Source organism: Macrosteles quadrilineatus, unplaced genomic scaffold (assembly GCF_028750875.1).
Source record: "Macrosteles quadrilineatus isolate MER2022 unplaced genomic scaffold, UCM_ALF_1.0 Scaffold_8__2_contigs__length_117827958, whole genome shotgun sequence".
NCBI classification, from domain to species: domain Eukaryota; kingdom Metazoa; phylum Arthropoda; class Insecta; order Hemiptera; family Cicadellidae; genus Macrosteles; species Macrosteles quadrilineatus.
The window spans coordinates 110,858,332-110,875,436 of NW_026542601.1; the positions used below are offsets into that span (position 1 = coordinate 110,858,332).

Below are 17,105 nucleotides of genomic sequence, written 5' to 3' on the forward strand. Positions count from 1 at the left end.
GTTAAATAGTCTCACACCTATGTCCTTTTGTCCTACCATGCCGATTACCTCAATAGCCTCTTTTCGGAAAATTCACTGAAAAAAGCATTTGCATTGAATACATTTGAGTTTTTGTGTATTATAATTAGTTTTCTCATTTCAGACTACTTCTTTACAGATATATTTTACAACAAAACTTGGCTGAGGGTATTTTTATAAGAAATACTAATTTGTTTTGTAAAATATTACAGAAAGCTCGGCTCGAAGGACCTCAGAAGCATCCGTTTCACAGCTAAGGTCTCAGTTCCATCGTTTGCAAAGTGTTTATGAAAACCGAAACAACGCTTACTCTTCTCATGCACATGTAAGTTTTAACAGTTAAATAAACCGTTAAAACAACATAAGTTACTAAAAACAAACCAAAGTGATAAGTTGGGCGTTCTATAATTCCGGAAAAATTGGTTGTGGTACCCTTCACAAGAAAAAGTAAACTTCCAGTTGAATAAGCCTCTTTAATCTTTTTCCGTGACAGATAACTTAAATCTACCCCTTTTTAAGGATCAATTTATCTGTAAAAACTCGTGTTTAAAATATTTTTTTGTTGTTGTCACGCAAATATTGTATTCGCAGGTGTTCAGTCCAGAGGCGCAAGCTGCTGAACGTAGACTGTTGACTCGTCTGAACGAGATCCTAGAACGGCCGCTGCCTGAACCGAGGGCGCGGAGGTTCTTTGTGTCCCGACGTTCTGCCTTCCAACCTCGGCAGGCCAGCTCCACCCCCTCCGCTAGCACTGCCACCGCCTCAGCCGCAGCCACCACGTCTGATGCCATCGGTGGCGTGCGCTACGGCATACAACTGCTCAGCAGACACATCGACAACATGCAGCGGCTCTGCAGGTCTGTGTACGTATCCGAATGTCTCCTATCACCCTAAAATTATTTTACGACTAGTAGTTTTCCAATGGTGTGAACTTTCAAAGCTGCTGCAAAAACAGGAGTTGTTGTTTCTATAATTTTTTATAGTTTATCTCAATTAATCTATCACTCATTTTCATATTTGCCTTTATATACTCGCCCCCCATTATTGACTTATTATTCTGTACAGAGCATAACATTTTTTGCTCAAAATTTGTACAATAATATTTGTATCTGCAGAGCCAGACTGGAGATTCTGCAGCTGCAGCAGATCCGGCGCATGTGGGAAGATCTTCAAAGTCAGATATACGCTCTGCACGGCGCTGTGCAAGGCGGCGGATCTGCACCAGCCACTGGCGCCAGTGCTGCCACTACGCCAGCTGCAACATCTACCCCACCTGCAACATCTACCCCACCGACCACCGCAGCAGCGGACTTGCTTACTGACGATGACTCTGACGATCCGGGCAATAATGGCGAGGTAATCAGACTTAAAACATATACAGGGTGATTTGTACTCAGTGTGACAAAATTTTTTTGATGTAAGTACAAAGTAAATGAAGTGTGATGATGCATATCAAATGTTCCAAGTCTAAAAATTAGCTTAACAAAAAAATATTTTATGTTTTTTAAAAATAACCATGCTTTTAAACTTAATACAGCGATTTCTCAATTACCTGTATATAGATTTGAGTAGATAATGTCATTTTCGTGTTCCACATTAAATTTTGAACAAGAATAATGAAAAATGACGGAGGATCAGCTGTAAAAACTCCGTTGTAAATAGATTCAAAGATAAAAATTAAGATATTTGATAAAAATTTTAAAAACAATGGTCTATTGTATTTTTCACACCCTGTATACAGGAAAGTGTCGGAATATGTTAAAAACTGTGCCATTTTATAAGCTTTCCAACCATATGCTACACTATTGAGGTTTAGATATTTTTTTGTTTGTTTTAGTGGTTTGAATACCAGATAACAGGGAACTTTTTACTGTTTTTACTGTTCAAGCTGAATAAAAAATACAACTTTTGCTTAATACATGCCGACTTTCTATGTTTTAAATGTTGAAGACACCATGCTTTTTAGTCTTCAAACCATTAAAGCGTACATAAGCAGACATAAACCTCAATAGTGTAGCATATCTTTGGAAAGCTTATAACATGGCGCAGTTTTTAACATATTCCGACACTTTCTTGTATACAGGGTGTGAAAAATGCAATAGACCATCGTTTTTACAATTTTTATCAAACATCTTAATTTTTATTTTTGAATCTATTTACAATGGAGTTTTTACAACTGATCCTCCGTCATTTTCTATTATTCTTGTTCAAAATTTAATGTAGAACACGAAAATTACATTATCTACTCAAATCCATATACAGGTAATTGAGAAATCGCTGTATTAAGTTTAAAAACATGGTTATTTTTTAAAAACATAAAATAATTTTTTGGGAAGCTAATTTTTAGACTTGGAACATTTTATATGCATCATCACACTTCATTTACTTTGTACTTACACCAAAAAAAATTTGTCACACTGAGTACAAATCACCCTGTATATTTAGTCCTATATATCTATGATTTGTAAAGTTTTGATTTTTTATGGTGATTCTCCTATATTGACCCATAAAATAACTAAATAACAAGAAAATCTGATTATCACAAAAACAGCTCTTTTAACCCTTTTAACCCTGAACAAAATGGTTCAACCCCCAATGCTGTAATACTCACAGTTCAAATGTATCCATAAAGCTGGGAGGTATGAGTCAGTTTGCTGATAACATTTATTTTAAAAATTTAATATTCTATGTTTTTTTTATTAATATCAAAGCTATGATGTTTTTTTCTCAGAGAATACACAGCCTGAACGTGGAAGAGCGGCAGCTGGCATTATGATAAAACAACTTAAAGCCTAAAGGGCTCTAAAATTGAAACTTTTCGTAATAGGTAAAAAAATTGGTATTGTTCTTTATCCATAAGAAATTAACAAGATTGCTAAGTTTCATTAAAATCTAAAACAAGAGTGTTTAAGCTTGGTCTAGCAGACATAGGACGCTGAACCCTAGTTACCTCTTATGTGTTGTTCAGCTGCATTGGAGACAAAGGAGGACGCCACAGACCAATCGAAGACATGTCCCACCGACCATCCGACCCTCCAATAGGTTCAGAACTAGAGTGCTAAATGATCAGTTCAGGTTCAGGTAGGTCAAGTTTTGATATATATTATATCTTCGACTATTCTAGTTAAAGAATGTCTACTGGTATGATTTTTAGATTTCATAACAGCCCTGACGAACTTATTTAGTGATATGATTGACGCCAAAGACAAGGGTAAATATAGTTCTCTAGTTATGCTGGACTATTCAAAGGCATTTGATTCAATGAACCATGAGATGCTATTGGCCAAAATGAAATATTATGGCTTTGACGAAAATATTTTGAAATGGATAAGGTCATACTTAGACTCCAGGCTGCAAGTGACGCAATTAGAGAGTGAAACATCAACCCCGCTTGTCAAAACCCAAGGAATTCCCCAAGGCAGCTGTCTTGGGCCTGTTCTGTTCAATTTGTACACGGCAGACCTTCCTAGCTGTGTGCAACATTGTACAGTTCATTTGTATGCCGATGACTCACAGCTGCACTTGTCTTATGAGCCATCCCAGATTAGAGCTTCACTCGATCTCATTAACTCTGATCATATTGTCTTGTTTCTGTTTTGTTATGCTCTATTTATTTGTTGTTAGCTTTATATTGTTATTGACGAAAGTTGTTCTGAGAAGCAGTATTTGTACTGAGAAACGCTTGATAAATAAAGGCATTTTTATTTATTTATTTATTTTATTTTTATTTATTTATTTATATAATTTGTTTGTCATTCATATACCGTAAACATTACAAGTTTACCGTTTGACTATTTTGAATTTTCAGGTTAGCTTAAATTTTTACTTGCCCTCTTAAAAATTAATTTTCAAGAGTTCTTTGTAAATAAAGCTTTTCTTGGCACTCTTTTAGTATTTGCCACGGAAATTTATGTTATGTAATAAATTCTTTACATGTTTGGAAAATTTTGAAAGTTGTTTCTATCAAAAAATATCTAACCTGATTACTCTAGGTGTAGTATATTAAATATTGCATGGATCGCTACTTTATAGGTTCATGGATGATAATTAAGAGTTTTTGTTACTTGTTGCAGCTCTGTACATCGCTACCACATGAGGCATCTCAACAGGCGAGCTTCTTCATCAACTCAGGTATTATTAAATATTTCAATCCGAAGGGTGATTCACGAACATTGTGTACATGTACAATGTCCAGTATTGAATGTGATCTAACTCAAAGATCAAGGATATATTTTTCTTAAAAATGTCCATAAATTTCAGGATCTATCCATGTGTTTCTGGCTCAGATTTGTTTATTAGCCAATAATGTTTCTATAACTTTCAATCTAGTAATAATTGTATTGAGTTAATCCTTGTCCCTTGTCATGTAGGCGACCAGTGAAGGCGAGAGAGGCGAGGCGTCGTCCAGTCAAGTGTCGAGTACGAGTGATGAGCGAGGCTCGGAGAGAGGAGTCAAACGCAAAAATCAGGACCGTGACTGTGACCCTCTGTTCCGCCCTCGGCCTGCCTCTACCCCCTCCACGACTTCTACCACCACACCCAACCCTGGACCTAGCACTAGCACCAGCAGGACTGCGGCCGCCATGTCTGCGGCTGGTTCTAGTCTCCCTGCAGTAAGTTTATTTCACGGATTATTGCAGTTTAATTTAAATACTATAAATGACATTGACATTATTTAAATACTATAAATTTGTGTAAAATACCTGTATCTATGCGATCTTATGTGGCGGTATGGCAAATAGTTTCGAAATCAAGGATAAAATCGCATGAGGTACAAAAAGCTACATACGAGTAATCCTCAGGCTACAACACTGCTGTAGTTTCAGGGTCCATAGCAAAAAATTGAGCCAAACACATTTCTAATATAGTTTAATTTTTTTTTTTATTTGTATCATCTTCTTTCCTATGTTCTTTTAGATGGTAAAATTTGTAAAATTCACATTTAAAATAAATTTTCTTGCAAAACAAACTAAAGAATAATGGACCAGTAGATAACTCACTTTGAACTGGTCGTCTTTTACTTCATTTTACAATAAGAAATAGAATATGAAATATTTTGTTAGAATCCACTCGTTTTCAGTCTCAGTTTATTTTGTTTTGTTGAGTTTTTTAAGAGTTCTATGTTTTGTTGTTTGAGTTTCTTTAATTGCCATACTTTTTGTTTTAATGTTGCTGAATGATGATAGTTTACAAAGAAAATCCGTACTCGCAAGAACACAGTTTTCAAATTAATATGAATCAATGTCTTTTTATAAATTGTGGGTATGGTCAATAGCAGATTTCTTATAAACTAAAAGTAATTCAACTCCTCTATGACTTCTTCATCCCAAAATTTTGTACAGTGTCGAAGATTGATTGTTAGAAATAGAGAGGCAAAAACCACTCGGAAAGTATGGGGTTATACTAGGAATATTGAATATACATTATAATTTATCCATGTATCTTTCTAAATGTGGGAGGGTGGCTACCTCCCCTAACTGCATCACTATCGTAAAACATGCATTCATTGTAATGAAATGTGTTTTAGGTGATACGCGAGACCATCGTCCAGTTGGAGAACGCATTGTGGCGCCACGGCAACCCGAGACACAACATGTTGCGCAACACTCGGTTGTCCAGGTTTACAAGGCAACGGGAGGAGCGCATGATGAGAAACCTCTGGGACACTGGTATGTGTAGCTGACTTGTGTATCTACGATTCTAAGAACATAGTGGCACAGAAGGTATCGGACAACATGGGATACCAATGAGAATTGCAGTAGAAAACTTGTAGGAGACATCTTAATTCACAAGCTTTTGCATCTAGCATTATAAGAATGCATTTTGGTCAATATTATCAACCGTCATAAGTTAAAGATTGCTTTTAGACGTTTTGCCGAACACATTGAAAAAACATTTTAAGTGGCTAGGTTGAACTGAGAATGTTAAGTTAAAAACATGTTTTTACTTTTATCTGAACAAATTCCTTCAGGCTGTCACTCTAACCTACATTCTGCCTTTATTTTGTTTGCATCTGTTAAATAAGTAATTTTTATCACACATTTGTTTAAATCAATGATTTACTTATTTTTTTAATTGCTTGTTTCAGAAAGCAGCCATGAATCAAGTAGGGACGATCAGTCAGAAGGGGACACTTCACAGTACGTATAGCTGTCACTATAGATACAGAAGTTGTGTGGAAGTGACTTTCAACTCGTAATCCAAACCTTACTAGCAGTTAAATTGTATCTTTACTACCTATCTCTATTCACACACTCAGCACAATGATTGATTTCTTGATCAAAAGTCTCGTTATTTGAGTATTTTAATTTTTGTTTTAACCTTATTCACTCCTGAAAAGAATGCCACTACCATACTTACTCTCTCCTGTTGTCACTCTATTCCTAATTGATTTTCTGATTTTTCAACTTCTTCCAAGTTCCCTTATGTCTTCTAGCACTTTGTCATTTATTTTTATCTTTGTCACATCAAATGCCTCACTTTGGTTTCACCTCTTATAATTCTCCTACAGAGTACTAACTAGCTTAAATGTATGTATTAGAGCTTGCCAAATAAGTACTTGAATGGTGTATCATATTTTTGGAATATTTAAAGATTGATTTGAATGTTCATATCTTTTTCTCATAAAACATTTAATTTTCCTACGAGTATTTCCTGTGACATTATTGGTTGGAAAACAAAATGCATGCATGAAAACCGCTTTGATCAACACTGATGAAACAACGTGTTGTTTTAGACAAAGCCCCCCGTGGGAGGCGGATAACAATGATACAGACTGGACTAGAGAGTCTACTAGAATGAGGGCTAGGTGAGTGTTTTGACTGTTGTGGAAAATGGTGTTATCCTGGCATGGAATGAAAATCAGAATACTATCTACTACATCACAGAAAACTCTATAGAAAACTGAGGTCGATGAAACTGGAGGTTGAAATCTGGAATGATCAATTATTTAGTTGTGACACAAAGTTTTAGACTTAGACTTAGAATTGTATAGTCAATGATTGTCTTTTTATGGCTCTTTGTAGTAGGTTGCCCATTTCTGAAATATGAGCAGAGCTGGCCTTTAATGGATTAGCGACTTAGATTTAGCATTCTGAATATGAGATTTTAAATTTTTTTTAATATAGCCAACTGTACTGAAATATTTTAGCTAGAAAAGTCATGCAATTAGTGTATACCTCGGTCATGGCCATTTTAGTAGCAAAAAGTAAAAGTCACAACCTGGAAAATCACAGATTGTTTTCATTTAGTTAGACTCACCGTCTCTGACACTAAGTCCTCTTCTAAGAACAACCATCTGTATACTAATCGGTTATCTTATAAAAAGATAGGGCATTTGCCAGGAATTATTAAGGAAATTGACAGGAAAGCAAGCTTACCTTTAAATAAGTCCATAGAGACACATAAAACATCACAAAATTAAAAGTAGAAATTTTCGTGGTCACTGACCACTTTTTCAACCACTGGAGATTGGAGAAAGTATATGTGGACTTCTTTCTTGGGCTAAAGCCGGGTTTTCCTAGGCGCGGAAGCGGAGAGCGGAGAGAGGAACGCGGAGAGCGCACTCCACTTGTCTTAGGTAATTTAATGTTTCTGTTTTCCTAGAAGCAGAGCGGAACACCATGTTAATTTCTTTTCCGCTGTCCGCGTTCCTCTCTCCATTCTCCAGTGGTTGAAAAAGTGGTCAGTGACCACGAAAATTTCTACTTTTAATTTTGTGATGTTTTATGTGTCTCTATGGACTTATTTAAAGGTAAGCCTGCTTTCCTGTCAATTTCCTTAATAATTCCTGGCATCTGTATACTAAGTTATTTGCATTTTTGTGGTAGATCATCCCCACCATTTGAAATTATGAATTTTTCTGTTAAATTAAACTATACAATCAATAGACAGAAGGGGAAATTGATTGACTTTTTACTTTCTTTACAGGCAAGTGCTGTTGTTGATGGTCGACAGCCTAACAAACTTTTTTGAAAATGACAACCTGACTCAGCGGCCCACCTCAAATGAAGCTCTCAATGATAGAATCAACAGTGAGTTGAATACTTACAAAAACTATTTTTTTTGAAATTTGATTATTCATTTTGGTATTTAGATTGAAAAATATTAAACGTTATTCAAGATACAATCTTAATTATAGCACCATCGATGTTGACAAAAGTTAGGGACTGCAACCAATTGAAATTGTACTTTAACAGTTAAATTTTGCTCGTTGAGTTTTACTTTAAGATGTAACAAAACTACTGCTTGGTATTAATCGTATAGAACTATATCCAATCCATTTTAGACGTACACTGATTAAACATCCCTATAATTATCTTTCAAAATAGCTATTTTAGATAGTAGCATAGCTATTCTACAGCAGGTTTTAAACATATTTCGTGTAAAAGGCTGAATAGCTAAGTTTCCTGGAATGTTCAGTGGCTTTTTACAATTCAAAAAATGTTTTTACAAATTTTGGTTAGCATTAAAAAAAAAAAATGTTGGTGATAGTTCAAATTAAAGAAAATACATCGATACTTGTGGAAAATGCATTGCTGTAAAAATATTAAAATAGCAGAGGCAGTATTCCCATCGGGCATGATGATTATCAGTGTGATTGGTCTTAAAAACTAATGTCATAGTAACATCTTTTTTCACATTTTCCCTCGGTAAGTGTTTACTGTATAAGTGTATAAATGAACTAGTGTTGAAAGACATGTTTTACTATAATTGTACAACTCTATACAAACATTTCCTCGTGTGTTTCAGATCTGTACGTGCTACTACAATTGGCTCTCAACCTCACTGATCTCTTACTTGCTCAACTTGTCCACTCAAGGTACTTACATTACAGTTGGGTAGTCCTGCTAATCTAAAACCCAATAATACAACAGTGTCTGCCAGTGGCGTATCCAGGGAGGGGGCCGGGCCCCCCCCCCCCCCCCCGATTTTTTTTTTTTTAGTTACCCTGTACACATGGTACACGGGAGCGTTGCAACGCGCGTTCTAGAAACAGTCAAATGAGTGCGTAGACACTACACAATACGTGTTGTTATTATATAAAATACCGGATTACTGGAATGTTATCAATAAAAACAATTAAAACACGTCTCCGAAGATCGCGCGATCAAAAACCGCTATTGCCGCGATCGGGCATGGACGATGACGTTTCCGTAATCGAGGGAAACAATGATAACGTGTACGGCCACGAAAGATGATCATGATTTTGCCACGATCGTTCATGACGACCATGACGTGTGACCGCGGGAGACGATGATAACGTGTACACGTCCACGGGAGATGTTCGTGATTTTGACGCGATCGCGCAAGTCGACGATGACGTTTCTGTGACTGCGGGAGTAGACAATGATGTTAACATGGCCGCGGGAAATGATAAAATCTTTGCCGCGACCGTGAAAGGCCATGATAATGTCTACATGACCGCGGGAGATGTTCATGATTTTGCCGTGATCACGCAAGTCGACGATGACGTTTCTGTGACTGCGGGAGTAGACAATGATGTTAACATGGCCGCGGGAAATGATAAAATCTTTGCCGCGACCGTGAAAGACCACGATAATGTCTACATGACCGCGGGAGATGTTCATGATTTTGCCACGATCACACAAGACGACGATGGCGTTTCCGTGACCGCGGGAGTAGACTATGATGTTTACACGGCCGCGGGAGATGATACAATGTTTTGCCACGACCGCGGAAGACAACGATAATGTCTACATGACCGCGGGAGATGTTCATGATTTTGCCACGATCACGCAAGACGACGATGACGTTTTCATGAGTGCGGGAGAGAATGATGATATCTACACGGCCGCGGGAGATAATCAGAATTTTGCCGCGACCGCGGAAGACCTCCCACCAAAAGACGCCGGAGTGGTACAGTGCCGATTAAATAGGGTCTTCTGTACAATGTTTTATAATTTTAAAAAATTACGGCAGCTGGTACATATAGTGTCTACTTCAGTATCCAATAGTCATTGCGTGTACATTACATATTTTTGGTAGAGTTTTCGATCACTGGACGACCACTAGTATGCTTTATTCTATAAGTTGAGTGTAGTTTTATTAGCTTGATTTATTTTATTAAAATTACGTCACACAGATTAATAGTAGTTTAGGCAACTTGTTTAGATTTCAGAATGGTAAAAAACTAATTTTTAGTAGTAATACACAAATATTATTCTCTACTTTAGAGCCTCCAGAGGTGTTGTAAACTGCAATTTAGCACCATAAATACCAAAATTTTTCCCCTTCGGTCCTGGGGGGTATTCCCCCCGGGGGCAGACCCCCCGGATCGGGCCCCCCCCCCCCCCCCAAGACAGAATCCTGGCTACGCCACTGGTGTCTGCCTCTTTGACCTTGTATTTGCCTGTTCCCATAGGCCTTTGGCTTGTGTGTGTTAAATCAAAGTAAGGGGTGAGCGCATACTGTTGTACTGTACTGATAAATACCAGGGGGACACCAAGACACGAACTGTCAAAATCACTGTCTTGGATTCGTATTCAGTTGCACTGCAGACTGAGTCATTGGCAAGAAAACAGTTTAAATTATTGTATCTAGGACAAAAAATGTCTTACCTTTAGTTCTTGTCATTGGGCTATCAAATTGGACTAAAAAATGGTAACGTTAGATAGTAACTAGACCAGGGTTTGGACCGTTCCCTAGTACAAAATATGTGCTAAGCTATGTCAAGACTCAGCCTAGTTGCATATCTTTATCTTACATCCTAAAAGGAATTTGTACTAGTCAGTTTGGATTATTGTGTTTTCAAAGTTTTGCCACGAAAAGAATCAAGAAATTAAATAATCTCAACATTTTACTGTAAACAGGGTAGATGAAATAAAAACACTGATCATCAATCAGTTTTGTGTATAACTATATAATCCGTACTTTCCACAGTATACTGTAAAGGAAATCCTGATTCAAAAATTAAGATTACCAAAAATAAAATGTAAATGTTAATAATCGTTATATAGGAGAGAGTTAGAAGCAAGGCGCAGCAGTATGCTGGACTCTAGCCAGAATAGACACGGCCTACGACCGTCTCGGTACTCGCGCAGCCGCACGTCTCTGGCCTGGCGCAGGATACTGAGGCGAGCTCCACCAGCAGGTACAGGCACTGGCGACCAGCCGACACCCAGGAGGGCGGCTACTAGCAACAATGGTGAGTCTGACAATGTTACGTGGTGAGTCTGTATGTTTGGCTCGGTTTTGGTGGGGAAATATATAGTTTTTATAGCTCACATTTTGTCAATGGTAGGAGATGCATGTCCGAGTGTGCCTTACTGGATCTGCACCATTGACGTGTGGAGCAAAAAAGGAGCAATGTAAACTTCCAGTGTTTAGCATGGCCTGGTCACTCGTGTCAAAAGTAACACACAACCTAACATGATTACGATATGTAGCGCTATAACAGCAAGACATGCACCAAAAATGCATTTTTTAACAGTTTTCTTTTACTTGTGTATTATTACCCAGTATTTTTTTTTTAACAGTGCATATAATTATTTCTGTCTGCAAGAATATTTAATCAAGTTTTGTAATGCCCCCTTTTTAGCACGGAATAAACTCGTTCTGTCCTGAAAATTGGGCAGGAAATAAAAATCCTGTCCCGTTCTAAACTAAAAATGCAATCCTCCATAATCCTAAACATATCATCGTAATTTAAAAGTTTTTATGAAAATTTTAAAATTAACTTGTTTAACACTTGTATAATTTTCAGGTTCAGTCAACAGAGGCGTGACCGCACGACACGCGGTGTTTCGCCCCGGTAGTCTGCCTCACCCCACGCCCCGGCCGCCCATCGTGCCTGTCGTAAGGGTCAATGACCTGCCTGCGCCCCCAGCAGAGTCCACCCCTGCACCTCGCAACCGACCCTACTCTCCACCCATACCTCACCCCATGATGATACCTCCGAGGTTCTTCTACTCGTCTGGCACTCGTTACACACCGTACACACCAGCCGAGTCAACCAGTGAAGACTCGTCACCCGCACAGGACAGAGGCAGTGACTTCTTTTTTATGCGAGGTACTTTGATTTTCTGTAAATTTATAACTGTAGGAATACTCAGTACACTTCATAAGTAAAAGTGCCTACAAGGTAATGAATAAAATGAAATAATACAATTTCAAACTTACACTTTCTTAAGTAGGCTACATTAACTTATTATCCAGCTGTTCAATTTATTATGGGATAAAAATTATGGTAATCAATTGTACCAAATATAAAAGCAGTTTTATGAAGTTCAAAGGAGGTTTCCGATTGTTTTCAAACCTAATATTCAAGGATTAGTCTTGAGTTCTCCTGTAAAACTCCTTGAATTTTTTAAGCTAGAATTAGTAGACACTGCCCTGTATATTGGAGTATTCTTTAATCTAGCAAGCATCTAGTCCAGGTCAGATTATAGGGAAGTATATTGAGATCCTGAAACTTGTAGTAAATTGAATACTTCTTAATTACGTAGTAAATTGAATACTTCTTAATTACGTGTTAGGGTCTAGTTATTAGAAACCTTGATATTATTTTTATTTTAACCTCAGAATAATTTTGTATCGTTTGTATACTCGAAGTTATTATTATTCTCTGGTTTCAGCCGGGTATGGACCGAGCTCTGTGATTCTAACAGATACACCGATGTCCCCCCACCACCGAATACAAGCCTGGGACTTCTCCAAGTACAAACTGCCTGATCTCGGAAATGGTAAGAGTTCTGGCAATCAGTAGTGTGATAAGTTGAATGGACTTCAATCTTAAATTGATTATTACCACTACAGTATGGAAAAGTAATAATATAGATTGATGGGAAAAGTACATTCTTAAAATGCAGGAAATATTTAATTAATTTAAGAAATTCATGTAATCATGCTATAAAGGGCTACGCTAGTTCTCTTTATCACCCATAGGTAAAAAATTTAACATTCAAACTAGGGGTCTGCGGGTCAGACTTTTTTGGTTCGGGTCGGGTCGGGTCGGGCCGATAATTTTGGTCCTCGGGTTTCGGGCCAAAATCGGGTCGGGCCAAAAATTATTAATTACCAGATTTTTTGTCTTTTAACTCTGTGTTTATAATATTACTTGAAAATAAAATATGAAAAAAAATGAATTTATGTATATTATTTCATGTTCATAACTTATTTACAGCTTAGGAGTTGAATCAACTGCAAGAAAGAAGAAAATAATTTTTTTTATCAAGCCATTCTTTCCCATTTTCATAACTGTTGAAATATCTAAATAGTTATATTACAACAAGTTTGAAATGGAACTTAAATATAAAAGGATCATAAACAAATCAATTAACCTTATCACAAGTTTAGGGCCTGTGGACTGGCTTCAAGACTGCAAGCAAGAAGAAAATAAAAATTCTATGTTTCCACCATGCAATATGAATCATTCATTCCCTGCCTCCTAACCTCCTAAGTATAAAAACCTCACATTTACAATAGCATTATTAGTTACATCATCATAAATAAAGAATTATCTATTATTGGCATTTAGGCCTACAGCTTTACATAGGAATTAATTTTTATAGTAATAGGCTAAGCAACATGACAAGTGGAGAACTCATTGAAGAAAAGATATTGTGTAAACTAATTTACTATAACACTCTAAAACAGTAAATAACACACATACATTGTTTATGGTATAGTTATAGTAAAGGCTGTAAAAATTGCATATCATGTCATACACAGTAGTATAGACCTACGGTATTGCAAGAGATTAAAATCCTAAAACAACTGATTTTGATAGCTAATAAATGAAAAGAATTAAAAATCCATAAACTCAAGTCAAACAATATCACAATAATTAATTAGGTAGCCTACCCGAAAAGGAACTCTTAATATAATTATAGAAAATTATATTAAATCAAGAGAAAAGAAAGTCAAATGCTAATTTGGTAACATAAGCAGACAGCACAGAAATTATAGTGCCCTAATTAGCAACACAACTCAATGTTTTTATACTGTAAGTCAATGTTTTTGAAACTGTAAGGTATTTTTCTCGGAAGGAAGGGTAGTAGAATGTAAACAAAAAACCATGAATCACACTCACAGCCAGGTCCGCCCGGAGACACTCAAGGTTACAGACCCTTCCCCTCCCCTCCCCTCTTGCACAACCCGGCTCGGGGACACTCAAGGTCATAGACCCTCCCCCTCCCCCGCCCTATTACACCACCCGATTGTCCAATTGCTGACAAAATGCAAGTAACGAAACAAGGAAGTAGAGACAAAAAGATATATTATTTCTTTATTAAAAAATATAAAACTGTTACAGATAATTTCCAAAGAAATTAATTCATGGTAGTCTGTGTCTTGTAAATATTGTATTGGATCTTAGAAATATCCTTTTTGAAACTCAATCTATCTTAAGAAAAAATAATTTTACTGATGAAAACTTTCATAAAAATTATAAAATATTTAGGCCTAACCTCTATGTAGACTTGCTGATACTTGACTTTTTTTTTAAAAGAAATGGTGACCATACAATGCAGAACCAGACGATCAGAAGTGTTGTTTTGTTTTGTTACTGAATGACAAAAAGGACAATAGGAAAATAAAAGAACAAGATACAGATCTGTACACTATATCAGATATTTCTTTTGTTTATAATTTATTATGTAAAATACTAAAATATATTTTAAACTAGGTATGGAATAAACAATAAATAATTAAACTGGTACCTCTGGATAAATAGTCTTTCTTTTGACTTCGTTTTCTTTGCACTGTTGCGTCACGGCTTTTGTCAGTAGACACTGGCTCTGGCTAGTGACAGTACGGCAATCGCTCTGTTGTGTCTTTGTTCTTAAGCCATCGTGAGCAAACTTAATATTTAATTCGAATTTTAACGTTTTAATTCCTCTGTAATAATATATATAAGAGTGTTTCTTTGAAAATAACTTATTATAACTTTGAAAATAATAATTTAATTATTTTTTTTTTGCCCGACCCGATCTTGGCCCGAACAAATCTCTGACCCGACCCGGTCTCTCGGGCCTTCCGCTGGCCCGACCCGACCCGAAAAAATCGGGGACCCGCAGACCCCTAATTCAAACAGAATTGAGGACATACATGTACAGTTTTTTCACTTTTGTTACCTGTGATTGTATTTAACCAACTGTATCCTGAGTAGTTTTTCATTACTATCATCGATTGTGGTTCATTGCTACATTGTTAGCTGGTTCTTAATTTGTTTACATTAAAGTTTAAATGTACATTGAATCAGTTACTGGTATTTTGTATTGGTTACAAACACTTTAAATTTATGTTAAAGATTTTCCTTTTCACAAATATTTTCAATAAGTAGTCTTAAAGATTGCCAGCCTCTCTCTAATCGTGAACTTACTCGTCCACATTGGCCTCTGGTGTCTGTGTTGAACGTATAAAGATAAGCAAGGTGTGAGCTGGTAAGAGTATAAGGGTGAAAAGTACCCAACCCATAAATTCTAAGTAACTTTACCTGGAATCCTCGTCTTTGCTGATTCGGTTTCATAAGTCACACTACAGACTAAGCCACCAAGTTTGTTAAGTAAAAATTACTCGACATGTATTTTAAGTATGTTACTAGGAAATTGCGTTTACTTTCAGTGCAAAAAATTCTACATTAACTTGTTTTCAGCGGAGAAGAACATAGTAGTGAACGAGTGTAGGATACACAACGACGCAAGTGTAGACATGTCAAAGGATGGACGTCTGTTGGTAACACTGCTTCCATCTGGGCGGCAGAGCATGACAACACTGCTCGGTGAGTCTTTAAACTAAAACTGAAAGTTTTACTATTATAAAAACTACTTCTAAAATATCTAATAATTACGAATATGAGTTGTCTGTCCTGTCATGTTGTCGCCTTGAAAACCCCACTTGACCGAATTAGTCAAATTTACAAAAAGATAGTTTCTGTACCAAGAAATGTCATAGGTTAAGTTTCTTTTTATTAGTAAAAAAATTTTAGTTATCAAGTTATCTAAAAAATCTGAAAACCATACAATACTTAAGAATAGGGATGGACGGGTCCCGAAATTTCGGGAATTTTTCGGGAAAAAAATATTCCCGATTATCGGGACGGGATTACATTTGACTCGGGAATTTTTCGGGACGGGATTTGGTCCGATCGTCGGCGATTTTTCCGCTTCGCGAGTGCCGATAACGCCGTTATTGCGAGCGATAGGTCCGCGAACGCAGGAGACGAAGTCATACCGACGATCGCGCCGTGACCGCGGAGTCCTACCGACGATCACGCCGTGACCGCGAGTCATACCGACGATCGCGCCATAACCGCGAGTCATGACGACAATCGCGCCGTGACCGCGGAGTCATGCTGACGATCGAGCCGTGATCGCGAGTCATACCGACGATCGCGCCATGACCGCAAGTCATACCGACGATCATACCGTGACCGCGAGTCATGACGACGATCGCGCCGTGATCGCGGAGTCATGCTGACGATCGAGCCGTGATCGCGAGTCATACCGACGATCGCGCCGTGACCGCGAGTCATACCGACGATAACCCCGTAACCGCGGAGTCATACCGACGATCGCGCCATGACCGCGAGTCATACCGACGATCGCGCCGTGACCGCGAGTCATACCGACGATCGCGCCGTGACCGCGAGTCATACCGACGATCGCGTCGTGACCGCGAGTCATACCGACGATCGCGCCGTGATCGCGAGTCATGACGACGATCTCGCCGTGACCGTGAGTCATACAGACGATCACCCCGTGACCCGCGAGTCACAAGTTACTATAGGTACCTGTAAATTGTTACCCATTTTTTGGTTTTTATAGATCAGTGCCACAAATGGTAAAAATTGATTTCGTATATCTTTTTTTGGTAACTGCAATACAGTACTTTCTTTTTATGCACAGAAAAAAATCCCGTCCTGTCCCGTCCCGAAAATCGGGAAGGAAATAAAAGTCCCGTCCCGTCCCAAACTAAAAATTCAATCCCGTCCATCCCTACAGTTTAGAATGTGTCTATATTAAAGCTTGATGGAGTTCTGACGTTTCATTTAGATTATATGAATTTTTCAAGTCACAAAATGGTTTTCAAAATTGATAAAACGCCATACTTTTACAACCCAACTG

General features: G+C 37.5%; 1 protein-coding gene across 5 annotated transcripts in view; it reads left to right on the plus strand.

Moving 5' to 3' along the window:
* Window positions 1–17,105, plus strand: part of LOC129001024 (activating molecule in BECN1-regulated autophagy protein 1-like) — a 33,093-nt gene that overhangs the window by 13,575 nt on the left and 2,413 nt on the right. For 3 of the 5 annotated variants that reach the window (XM_054428158.1, XM_054428160.1, XM_054428159.1), the window contains exons 10-24: window positions 231–343; window positions 610–881; window positions 1,134–1,374; window positions 2,987–3,099; window positions 4,092–4,149; window positions 4,389–4,631; window positions 5,546–5,687; window positions 6,107–6,158; window positions 6,755–6,826; window positions 7,948–8,051; window positions 8,770–8,839; window positions 10,998–11,185; window positions 11,744–12,049; window positions 12,615–12,722; window positions 15,635–15,760. In XM_054428158.1, the coding sequence (XP_054284133.1) occupies window positions 231–343; window positions 610–881; window positions 1,134–1,374; window positions 2,987–3,099; window positions 4,092–4,149; window positions 4,389–4,631; window positions 5,546–5,687; window positions 6,107–6,158; window positions 6,755–6,826; window positions 7,948–8,051; window positions 8,770–8,839; window positions 10,998–11,185; window positions 11,744–12,049; window positions 12,615–12,722; window positions 15,635–15,760 (2,208 nt within the window). The remainder of the gene's footprint in view (window positions 1–230; window positions 344–609; window positions 882–1,133; window positions 1,375–2,986; window positions 3,100–4,091; window positions 4,150–4,388; window positions 4,632–5,545; window positions 5,688–6,106; window positions 6,159–6,754; window positions 6,827–7,947; window positions 8,052–8,769; window positions 8,840–10,997; window positions 11,186–11,743; window positions 12,050–12,614; window positions 12,723–15,634; window positions 15,761–17,105) is intronic. The other 2 variants (XM_054428161.1, XM_054428162.1) reach the window with 2 other exon arrangements.